General features: G+C 44.4%; 1 protein-coding gene and 1 long non-coding RNA gene across 2 annotated transcripts; one reads left to right on the top strand and one right to left on the bottom strand.

Annotated features, from left to right (window-relative positions):
- Positions 1-3,065: 3,065 nt before the first annotated feature.
- LOC147126478 (host cell factor 2-like) lies at positions 3,066-10,125 on the bottom strand. The gene is given in 10 exon segments (XM_086022825.1): positions 3,066-5,040; positions 5,153-5,210; positions 5,470-7,273; positions 8,222-8,325; positions 8,466-8,550; positions 8,640-8,842; positions 9,082-9,242; positions 9,326-9,431; positions 9,433-9,469; positions 9,900-10,125. Coding segments are annotated over 8 exon segments (882 nt in total). The 5' UTR covers positions 10,060-10,125; the 3' UTR covers positions 3,066-5,040; positions 5,153-5,210; positions 5,470-7,247.
- LOC147126479 (uncharacterized) lies at positions 7,818-10,506 on the top strand. Its single transcript, XR_015084805.1, has 3 exons — positions 7,818-7,929; positions 8,619-9,272; positions 10,235-10,506. It is a non-coding gene; the product is annotated as an uncharacterized LOC147126479 (long non-coding RNA).
- Positions 10,507-12,275: the final 1,769 nt, after the last annotated feature.

The raw sequence follows: 12,275 nt of genomic DNA on the forward strand, positions 1-12,275 counted from the left end.
GCACCTTAAGTATTGGAAAATTGTCCAAGTGATAAAGTTGTTATTTTTTTGGGTTAGTTAGAATGATGTGGGCGTGACCTCAACCAGTGCCGCCCACCTGGGGCCCCGCCCACCTGGCGCCAAAAAAACCCCACTACCCTGCTATAGTCTTTCTAAAACACAATAATAATGATAATAGATCTAAAGAGAACAATAATAACACCAGTAGGGTAGGGGGCCGGCCAAAGGCCGGCCCCCACCCTTCTAATAGACGCTGACAATAGACAATAATAACAACAATAGACACTAGTAGGGTAGGGGGCCGGCCTTTGGCCGGCCCCCTACCCTACCAGCGTCTCCCTTATTGACAGTAATAATAACAATAACAACAGTAATAATAACAATAACAATAGAGAGACACTAGTAGGGTGTCACCCTACTAATAGACACAAGTAGGGTGGGGGCCGGCCTTCGGCCGGCCCCCACCCTACTAGTGTCTCTCTATTGTTGTTGTTATTGTCAATAAGGGAGACGCTGGTAGGGTGGGGGCCGGCCGAAGGCCGGCCCCCACCCTACTAGTGTCTCTCTATTGTTGTTGTTATTGTCAATAAGGGAGACGCTGGTAGGGTGGGGGCCGGCCTTCGGCCGGCCCCCACCCTACTTGTGTCTATTAGGGTGACACCCTACTAGTGTCTCTCTATTGTTGTTGTTATTGTCAATAAGGGAGACGCTGGTAGGGTGGGGGCCGGCCGAAGGCCGGCCCCCTACCCTACTATACTGTCAATAAGGGAGACGCTGGTAGGGTAGGGGGCCGGCCAAAGGCCGGCCCCCACCCTACTTGTGTCTATTAGTAGGGTGACACCCTACTAGTGTCTCTCTATTGTTATTGTTATTATTACTGTTGTTATTGTTATTATTACTGTCAATAAGGGTCTCTCTATTGTTATTGTTATTATTGCTGTCAATAAGGGAGACGCTGGTAGGGTAGGGGGCCGGCCAAGGGCCGGCCCCCACCCTACTAGAAAGACACTAGTAGGGTGGGGGCCGGCCAAAGGCCGGCCCCCACCCTACTAGTGTCTCTCTATTGTTATTGTTATTATTACTGTCAATCAGGGAGGCGCTGGTAGGGTAGGCCGGCCCCCTACCCTACTAGTGTTATTATTATTCTCTTTAGATCTATTATCATCATTATTGTGTTTTAGAAAGACTATAGCAAGGTAGTGGGGTTTTTTGGCCCCAGGTGGGCGGGGCCCCAGGTGGGCGGGGCCCCAGGTGGGCGGGGCCCCAAGTGGGCGGGGCCCCAGGTGGGCAGCACTGGTTGAGGTCACGCCCACATCATTCTAACTAACCCCAAAAAATAACAACTTCAACACTTAGACAATTTTCCAATACTTAATGTGCATCCCATGTATATATGTGGATGAAGGTCAAAGTCTTCAGCGTTGCAGTCTGTTCTGGAGGTACGGGGATTCGCACCAGGGTCCGAGGCTTTGCCGCACTGCCAGGTTAACCACTCGATCACGGTGGCTGTTGCGTGTGACCGGTCGCTGCACACTTTTACCTTTGTCGAGCTCCAAGTGGCGCCCGCGTTCAATAATTGAGGATGAATAGACGAGGAGCGGCGGTCGTCCTCAGCTCCTCGGTAGTCGAGAGGATTTCGTCTGGGGTTCGTACACCTGAGGTCCAGGGTACGAGCCCCGCCATACCGCGTCATGTATAAATGTCTGTGCAATGCATGTACCTAAAAATAACCCTAACCCTAACCTGCGGTGTGTGTAACCAACTCTATGATACTTACAATGTATGCTACTAATCCTAACGTTGAAATTCCATCCAATGCAATTAGCATGTTGTAACTAACTGTCTCTTATTTAACAGTGTAACTTTTCCTGTTAGCTGTTTGCATATACATAATCAAATAAACATTTTTTTTAAGCTCAACACACAATAAGAAGTAACTATATTTAAAAATGCTATATAGGTTTGCTTGCTTTGCGCAGCAGGTATGCGGATTTGAGCTCTCGTCCAACATAATTGCAATCAGTGTCACTAAGCACCCGACCACGGCGGAAACGGGACAATGCGACCCCCGTCACACTTCTGACTTGACGAGCCGAATGTAGCGAGCGCAGCTCGAGACGTTCGCCTGTCGATGATGAACGGACGGGAGGCGGTAAACACAGCAGAGCCCCGCTGTAACCGTAACGTGTCATGCAACCGAACCGAACCGCCTGTCTCTCTCCAACGTGTGTACTGTGTATATACAGTATATTTTGACAGTGCAATAATTGGAGTACAATAATAATCTGTGCGGGATGTGTTCATTTCTTTTTTTTGCCATCACTACCCCTTAACTGGGAAAACAATTATCAGTATTATTGTCCAGTGTGAATTGCACTTTGCAATGCACATAAGTGTGCGCAGCGTAATGAGGAATAACTTTTTCAACAAAATAATTTTTCAGGGTTTCCGCAGGTAACAACAAATCAAATTGAATGCACTTCAGTACTAATGTACAGTACTAGTAATTTCTATCCCCCCCCCCCACCTAATTCCACCTAAGTTAGGGGGTTATTTTTCCTGAAAACTAAATTATAGTAAAATAATAAAATTCTAACTGAGGCTACATAATGCACAGAATGAATTAAGGTGACAAACTTAGTTGTATAAAATGTCCATGTTAAAAACGCGTGTTAAGCCTCGAGTTGGGCAATAAGCTAACGTATATCGCAACGTTTAGTAACATTGCCTGCCGAATCCTAGAGGGCCTACTAAATGAGCCGTCCGCCATTTTGTCTCCAGCGCCATAGTGTGTGGATGTTAAAAAAAAAAAAATGCAGGATTTGAGCAACTCTGGTCCAGCCAAATATGATTACGAGGGAAACGAAGCTGGTCATCATCAAAAGGTCGGAGAAAGGCAAGATGCAGACGAATATTGGCTATTTTGGAATTTTGATGGTATTAAAGGGTTCATTCGGCCTTCTGCGGAAATTCGGGCAACGTCACCTACGTAGGAACGGATCTCGTTGACAACCCGACGACCTCTTAATTTGTCACTTTTATTCTCAAATCAACGGACCACTCAAAACCACTACAATTTTAATTCAAGCACAAAGAGACATTTGGAAGATACAAAAGGAAGCGTTACATGTCGCTCCAGACAAAATAAAATACAAACATGTCAAAACAATATTTTGCAGCATTGTGGCCTGAACGCACAGCTCAGTCCAAAATCCCCATGAAGCAGTTAGTGCACACCCAGTGAATTAGTGACAGAGGAGACATGCACACCAAGTGGAAGAAAGAAAGAAATATACTCTCCCTGTTACGTTGACCCTTTGCTCTCCAAGCGCCGGCGGCTCCTCCTCCACGCTGCTGCTGCAACAACATCAAAAATAGAATATTTTGTTCTACAAGGCAGGGAAGAACGGACGACGACATGACACGACTCATGACGGGCGAAGATCTCACGAAGGTTGACGTCGACTGCGGGCTCACTCGCGGCCATGCTGGTGATCGGTGGCCATGTGCTTCGGGACCCGGGTCTGGCTCCTCGTCCACCCTGGAACAACAAGTCAAGTGCATTCGTGGAGCCCTTGGAGGAAAAGCCACCACCGTGGACAAAGCTTAGCCACACCCCCTCAACAGCACCCCGTGAAGTGAACGCAGACGGCGGAAGGAACCCGTTCCCGGATGAGCGGGCGCCAACATTTAACACAAATGTCAACTACAAGCGACATGAGACTATTTCACAAGTTGAACACAACAGGCGGACTTCTTCTTCTTCCTGGTCCGGCCGTTCTCGATGCCTCTTGGCCCAACCCACTCCACGGCCGCCCTGCAACACAGCCGGCAAGTCAATCAACCAGAGATGAAAATGGAGGAAACATGAACCATACAGCAGTCGTAGGCGGCGACTCAGCCGGACAAGGGATGTGCGCAGGTCCAGTTCCTCTTGCTACTGCTCGTCCGGTCTGGTGCCTCCACAACCCTGAAACACAGACCAACGGTTTGTGTTTGACATCTGTTCATGAGCCTCATCTGGGGGATTTTGGTGCCTCTCGCCCATCCCACTCCACCTGGCAACATCAAACACGGGGGACAGTACAATTTCACACAAAACAGACATTTTGAAAAATAAATAATAATAATAAATCAACATACAAGTGGAGTACAATGTTCAACCAAAACACTTGTTCAATTTCCATGCATGTTGTGAGCTTGTCCAGCCTTCCCTTTGCCAACCTGCAATAAGTCATTTGTATTTGTATAGCCCTTCATTCACAAAAGAGTTTCAACAGCTGACGAAATGCAAACACCAAACCGGGCAAGAAAAAAAAAACACTCCAAACTCCATTTGGGCGGGCTTTGCAGAAGAAACCTGGAGAAGGGACCAGAGATTGAGGGACCAATCGGCTTCCAGGATGAGCAGGCCGCTACGGAGGCTGAGTGGGCAACATTGCACACAACGCCGCGCTAAACAATGTCAACAAAACTACACGAGACTCCATTTCATGATCCTCACCACCTGGCCCTGTCAATCAACGCAGAATCCGAAACGGCGACGCCCCCGGGGAGGCGATTCACCTCCCATCTTGTCCCGCTCGCTCGCTGCAGAACCCGCACAGCAAAAGCATCACACGGGGTGTCACCGATTTGATTGGAGGGTCGCCTTTGTCGGCTTCCCTCGCCCGGCCTTTCCTGCCGTCCGACGGTTCTCGGGGGCTGCCGGGCCATCCCGCTCCACCGCCGGCCGCCATACAACAACCCGCAGAGCCATCAACACAGGAAAAAGGTCATTAAAACAGACTAACAACAACAAAACGTATGAAAGACAAGTGCCGATTGGGTATTTGTGTTGATCACCGACTGAGACCACCCAAAAACCCCTCCACTGCACACAGCTTCTTGTGAGCAAAAAAATAAATAATGTACTTACCTTTCCTCCCACTCAGTTTGAGCAACTTTTCAGTGTGGACAGTGAGCATGTCACTTCGGCTCACTTGTGGAATTCACAAAACAAACGTTGCACATTTGTACGGTCTGGCCCTTCCAATTGAACTAAGACAAAAAAAAAAAAAAAAAAGAAATCAGTGTAGACAATATGGACTCAACGTGTACACAGTTGCATCCATAAATGCCAAATGAGCTCAAAGTGTACACTTATTTTTACCTGATCCGAGGTCCTCCTGCTTGCTTTGCATTTAAGGATCCTGCATTCGTTTTTAGTTCTACAAATAATAGACAGAAATTACGTTTAGAACTCAACATGATATTTTCGTAATAATTACAGATAGCAAATAGAGTGGCAGTTTGACAAAAAAAAAGCATGCGAGTGTTTAAAGCCGCTGTTGGAACTACACCGTTGTGGTTGAAGTAGCATTAAACAGAACCCGTGAAATTTCTTGAAAAATACTTATTGGCAGTCTGCCTCATGTTAGTTATACACATACATAAGAGCATTCATATTTTCATTTTAGCATAATTTACCTTCACGTGGACAGATAATCCAAGTTTCAGTCCAAAAATGGCAGCGTAGCGAGAGGCCTTGCTTAGTCGTCCAAATAGGATGAAGTGTCCCCTCCGACCGGAAACCAGAGAAAAGAATGTTTGCAAAAGGTTTGGCGGAGTGCGTCGGTCTTTTTTTATTTTATTATTTTAAACCGGCAGTATTAGAATATAATTGCGATTTTGGAGTAATTGGAGAGGAAAGGGTTTAAATGCAATTCGTGACAATCGGCTTTGTAAGACAAAAACACACTCAAAAATGTTGCAAAACACCCAAAGAAAGTACATTGCACATTGGTGAATAACCCACCACATTAATACAAACACATATGGGGAGGGGGTTCCAAATAGGCCTACCCCAGATTAGGCAGTGACCCCCTCCCTTCAAAAAAAAAAAAAAAAAAAAAGCATTTCAGACCCTGGCAGTAAACTTCATAAGACCAGGAAAAAAACAGTTGGATACCCCCTGAAATAAAAATACACCATATTCAATAAACTCACAAAATTAGTCAAACAAAAAAAACTGACAGTTCAATTGCCAAGTACAAAGCCATTAGATGTCATTAAAAAAAAAAGAAAAAGCTGGCCAGCTTTAAAACAAACAAAACATGTGAAATTGTAACAGAATAATTCAAACAAAATAAAGTGGATTGCGACGTGCTGTGCTCAAACGCTGTTGCTTCCCTCAAGTGTGCAAATCCTGCAACAAACAAAATGTCATTGTGAGAAATCCACGACAAACATTTGCTCGTCTGTTCACTGCGGTTGCGTCCCTCAAGTGTACAAAGATCTTGCAACAAGCAAAATGCCAGCGAAAGAAATGACGACAAACATTTGCTCGTGCGTTCACTTGCCCGGTCGGTCGGCCGCCATCTTGCCATACCTGTGCACTACGTGCACTGATTCAACTCGTGCACACCTGCCGCCAAATCACCGGTAGGCCTGACGTCACGTCCGCCAATCCAAACCTGTTTTTTTTTTGCTTATTCAACTGCGCTTTGCACACCAGCGCCACCCAGTGGCACGTCATGATGACTGCTTTGGCTTACCGTGGAAATTGTTGAAATAGCCTGCACCAGCAGAGAACCCTTTGATACATTTAATAATTTAATTTAATAATACATTTTATTACACCTGTAAAGTTATGAAGCAAGTCGGCTGGAGGCCCAAATGTCAAAGCGGAAGTGACGCAAGGCTTCACCGGCATACCGCGGCAGAAGCGGAAGTGACGCAGCGTTGCCCCGACACATGTCGTTGCCGCAAAAATGCGTTATGTTGAAGCCTTGGCGGAGGTCGGCGCCCTCTTCATGGCAATGTTTGTTGTTGTTTCAGACCAGGAGCTGTTCTCCGGCATGTACATCGACTTCATGGGCACGGACGCGGCCATCTTCCGCAGCCTGACCAAGAGAAACGCCGTGCGCACCGACCAGCACAATTCCAAGTGGCTTAGCGGTACGCCGGGCGGGACACCTTGCAATCTGAAGATTGTCTTTTCATTGGTTTCTCTGTGCCATTGTTTGAATCAGAGCCCATCTTCGCGGACGCCCATCTGATCCCGGATGGGACGGACCCCAACGACGGCAAACTGTACTTCTTCGGACAACAGCGGCAACACCAGGAACATCCACAGCATGGTGTCCAGTAAGTGGCGCCACGGAGTTTCTTCTCCATAGATTTATCCAATGAAACACTTCTTCTGGTTCACCTGCAGAGCGACATCGGAGGCCAGCGGAGTTTGGTCAACAAGTGGACCACCTTCCTCAAGGCGCGGATGGTTTGCTCCGTTCTGGAGGAGGACGGCACAGAGACGCACTTTGACGAGCTGGGTGAGGAATCAAATCAAGAAATGAGACAAACATTTATGCAGACATGATAGCATAATTGCCTAAATTGCCTGTTACTAAATCAAAAAAACAATACTCGCTGCTTACTTATTTTCCGAAATGTTCAAACATGACTAAGGTACTAGACGAACTATTTATTTGCAGTAATAGTTTGTGTTCTATAAATTTAATTTTTGATTATTTATTTTTTTCTTGAATACTGAATTTATAGTGTAGACTTTTTTTTAATTTTGGGGGGCAGGTGTTAAATTACTTTCATCCTTTATAAATAACCTTTATAAATAAAAAAAAAATGTTGTCCATGTAAAAAAAAAGAAAAAAAAAATGTTAGCTTGTCGGGCTGTTTTGTTTTTTTTTGTTTTTTTTCCCCAGCACTTAACGTCTGCCATAACATTTCCTCTTTGACTGTGTTGAAACTTTGTGTGGGTTCTTAAAACCACTCGCGTGCGTCACACTGGCATGAACTTTTGCAGATTTTTGGCAACGGTTCCAGCCTGAGGAAGATGTTTTTGTGTTTGCTCCCCGCAGAAAGTGTGTTTTTGCTGGAAAGCGAGCATCCCAAAGGCCTGCTGGTGTTCGGAGTCTTCACGTCCACGAGGTAAAAGACGGCGCTCGCTCTTTACTTTGACCGGAACGTTCCACTTAAATTCGCCTTTTCTACCAACTGCACGCAAGCCATTATCGTGTTTATTGCTTAAATATTTGTTAGAGCTTTGCTTGACTCGTGCGGTTTTGATCGCTTCCGTCTGAGCGGCTCGTGTTTCAGCGCGGCCGATCGTCAGGTCATCCACCCTCTGGTCTGCCAGCTCATTGTGTCTGGGAGACAAGCTTTCATATCATCGTCTGCACCGGGGGCAGCTTCTCGCTGAAATGTGCGCAGAAGTACTGACCGAAGTTAAGCACACTTAAAGAGTTGGTGCAAATCCATTTAATCCCTGCAGCATTGTGCTTCTCCGATTCGGGAACAGGAATCCAGCCGCCAAAAACAAACATCCTGCAGGCAAAAGCAACATGTCAATTCATCTATTTGGATCGCACCTTTAAACTAAAAAGTGCTCCACTATGGAGACTTTCGACTCAAAGAAGATCCTCATTACATTGGCGATTCATCAGCACTGAAGCTAAATCTCTTACTTGTTTCCAATCACACTTGCCGAGTGAAGGCTCCTCGGAAGTGGCACGCAACCCCTGGTTTCAAGCATCGACCACACCATTGTGTCTGAGGAAGAGAGACGGATTGAGCTTTGGGTCCCATGTGACACCTGTATACTGTATACGTGTCAACAGGTTATTTGTCCAAAGTCCTACTGAGGTCAAGCTGCGAGAGGTCATCCAATCTGCAGCCTTGCATCCCTCCGAAGATAAAGAGCTTCGGAGAGCCAAGACCGGTGTAAGCGACAGACGTATGCGACTCCCGTGCTGAAGGACCGCCGCCTTTTGTCTCGGGGATGCTCCAGCCTCTTGCCCCCGATACAGACTGCAGCTCCAACTCATAGAGGTCGTCCAAGTATCTGCCAAAGAAAAGCGCAGCTCACTTTGGATGTCTTTATCAAAGCACTGGGTTTATTTGTCAAGTTGATTTTTTGATCAAATTTTAATCTGGTTCTGTAATTCAATTTCAACTTTTCTCCCAAATGCTGCTCTTGTGTTTGTTTTGACTGTTGTTGTTGTTTCAGATGATGCCTTTTCCTTTCTTTTTTCTAAACGTGAAGAGGTAAAAAAACAAACTTGGTTCCGTCCTCCAAAATACCGTGGGATGTTGCCGTTGGGGTCCTCGCTGACATTGGCCAGCCCCCCAAACACGTAGCACTTGCTACCCGCGAGGGTGAAACTGTGCCCGATGCGCGGGCACGGAGGCAGGCCATTCCTGGGCGCTCTGGGCTTCAGCTTCTTCCAAAGCCACCGACTAGCCTGGACCGACAAATATATACGCTGGCATAGGTATAACTAAATACTACTACTACTACTACTACTATTAAATAGGAAAGCATTACCTGAAGTTCATAGAGATTATTGGAATATTTGCCATACTCCACCATGCCACCAAAGACTAGTATGCGAGTGTCCTCACAGACTAAGCCGTGGGCAGCGCAGCCCGGGGTCTCCTCTCACCGCAGGCAGAAACCACTGCCTTGAGACTACAAGAAATGTTGCTATTGAATAACACTGGATGCAATCTCAAATACCATTTACGTACTCATGAATCGTGGTACATTTGATAATAAGAATAATATCTATGCAAAATTTCGCATGACATATAGTAAAAAATAAAAAATACTCAAAAAAGTAAATACAGATGAAACATCTACTTTAAACTATAGTAAAAAGAATTGATACTTTGTTACTTTTCACCACTGTCTGCAGTTTACTTACCGTCCGGATCTGAACACAATACTGCAGCTAGCTTACCAGTTCCGCTTAAATATTCACGAATTAAAGTAAATATTAAGTTTTAATAACGCGGACGGGCCTTAAACTAGACAGTCTAAAGCCAACAGTTTGACGTTTGGGCATTTTTCACTAAGGCTAAAGCTAAAAACATTAGCCGCTACGCTAATGTTAGCATACCAGTGTTGTAAACATGGAGATCCTCTGCTATGCCTTCATTTCCACCTCCAAACACTACAATCAGCTCCCGGATGGCTACCGCCCTGTCTCCATGCCTGGATCGAGGTATTACGCCTGTGAACGAATGGACTTTTCGCCATTGTGGTTCTTGGCTTGTCATTTTCCCCTTTGGAGAGGCTGAACTTTGGCGCTGTTGATGTTTCAAAGCGAAGGATCCAACCGGAAGTGTGTCTGCAGAGCTTCAAATTAAAACGAAATCAAAATGGCTCGTATTTTATTTTTTAAACCAGCTCCAATTATTGAAAAACGAAAAACACCCCGTTTTTTGTTTTCAGATTTGCGTACCTAAATCGGAAATAGAATGAACGGAAGGTACACGGACCTACACGGACCTACATGGACCTACACGGACCATCGAAATACAGTACGGCTCATTATTTGTTTCAGATTCCCGGAAGTTGTCACCAACAGCATTGCCCAGGAGATGGAGACTGCATAGCGTCTGAAGACGATGTATCGTGAACACGACTGTAATGCCATTTCTATCCTAACTTCCACAAACTCGAACTACACGTGTAAAAAAATCTTGGTATCGCTGTTAAAGATGTAAAAGAAATAAAGATGATGATAATAAAATAAATAAAATAAGAACCACTTTCTCACTGCGGGATTCTTCAATTGTGTGCTTCTTCTAAAACAAAAGAAAAACAGGTGCAGGCAATAGGTCCAGCATAAACAGAGATCCAAAAATTACATGTGATTTTTTTTTTTTTCATTTTTGGCCACAAAATTAATATACCATGGACACAAAATGCTAACTTGTGACCATGAAATAGATATAATGGGCGCACAGAATACTAATTTGTGGCTTAAATTGTGCATAAACAACTTTGACATATGGGTTAGCAACCTTTGCTGGAGACCTCAGTGTCTGGTGTCCTTAATGACAAGTGTCTTTAAATAGTCTGTTATTTTCTTTAGCCTGCAATGGCAGCTTTTTCACAATGTCTTTGTAGCTTATTAAAAGCCTACAATCAAATGCAATCTTACTAGTGTGTCACCATAGTCTTTAACCTCCCACATATTTGTCCAGGCCTGATTCATGAGTTAATTTTTTCAAAGATAAATCTGCTAAACCACAATTCAAAAGCAATTTTCAGTGGTAATTTAAATTAACGTGTCGTTTATTATCATTATTATTATTACTATTATTATTATTACTATTATTGTTTCGTAGCGTTTGTGGAATTAAGATAGAGATGGAGAATTACAGTACACATCGCCATCTCCTGGTCAGTATGAGAAATAATGTCGGTGACAATTTCCATTCGTTTTAGATTTGAAAATCGAAAATCAAACTGTTTTTAGACTTTTCCTTACTCGTTCCAGACAACAAACTAGAAAATCAAGCCTTATTTCAATTTTGGTATTTGCATTTTAAAAAGAAAATCAAATAAACAGTCGTTTTTCCATTTTTCATATCTGCTTCCAATCATAACATCCAATGACATCTAACTAGACCTGCCCAGTTTCTGCAGTTTAAAAACTCAAGACGGAAACTGCTTGTAGATAGGAATAATAATGACTCTGCCAGTCAGATCTGCAAATGTACTACTAGATTGGTTGGTTGCTTTAGTTGCGCATTTCTTTAACATAATTTTATTTATTTATGAATGTGTATTTCTTTATTTAGATGTCAAGGTCATCAAAGTCATATGCGTGTGTTTTGGAAGCTGCGACCAATGAGCCAAATGTTTTACTTTAATCACAAGAGGAGACAATTACATCTAAAGTATTTTAGATGTTTTTAATTACTCATAAAACACAAGTGACTATACTTCTCCCAAGGCCACACAGCAGAACGCTATCTTCCAAAACATGGGCAACCAGGTTTTTTTTGCTTGTGACACCAAATACCATTTATTTATTTTTTTTAGAGCTTTTACAAAGACTACAAAATCCTCCAGATGAGTTAAATCACTGTCTCTGTCTATTTACATGATATGTTACATACAAATGTACAAAATATAAAACATTAAAGAACAAATGTTTCACCCAAAAAGAAGAAAGAAAAGAATGTTCTCATCTCAAAACCAGAGTAAATGCTATGGGCTTGGATTGAGACATCTCCAAATCGGATGGTGTATGTTGGGGTCAACCAGTTTGGAAATCGGGATCGAGGCCCGACTGCAGAGGCGCGCGAAGCTGACAACAGGTAGGAGAGTTGACGGTGGCATTGTCCTGAGGTTGCGTTATCTCGGGTGGGCGTTGGCTGACCAGTAGCACCTGTGGTGTTTTCTATACAGTACGGTGTGGAGTGAGCTCCGGCGCCTCGGCAGCCTGGCGAGATTTGAATGACACAACCCAACGGATGTC

This window comes from Filicampus tigris, chromosome 22 (genome assembly GCF_054856515.1).
Source record: "Filicampus tigris isolate MCC_2025a chromosome 22, RoL_Ftig_1.0, whole genome shotgun sequence".
Taxonomy (NCBI): Eukaryota; Metazoa; Chordata; class Actinopteri; order Syngnathiformes; family Syngnathidae; genus Filicampus; species Filicampus tigris.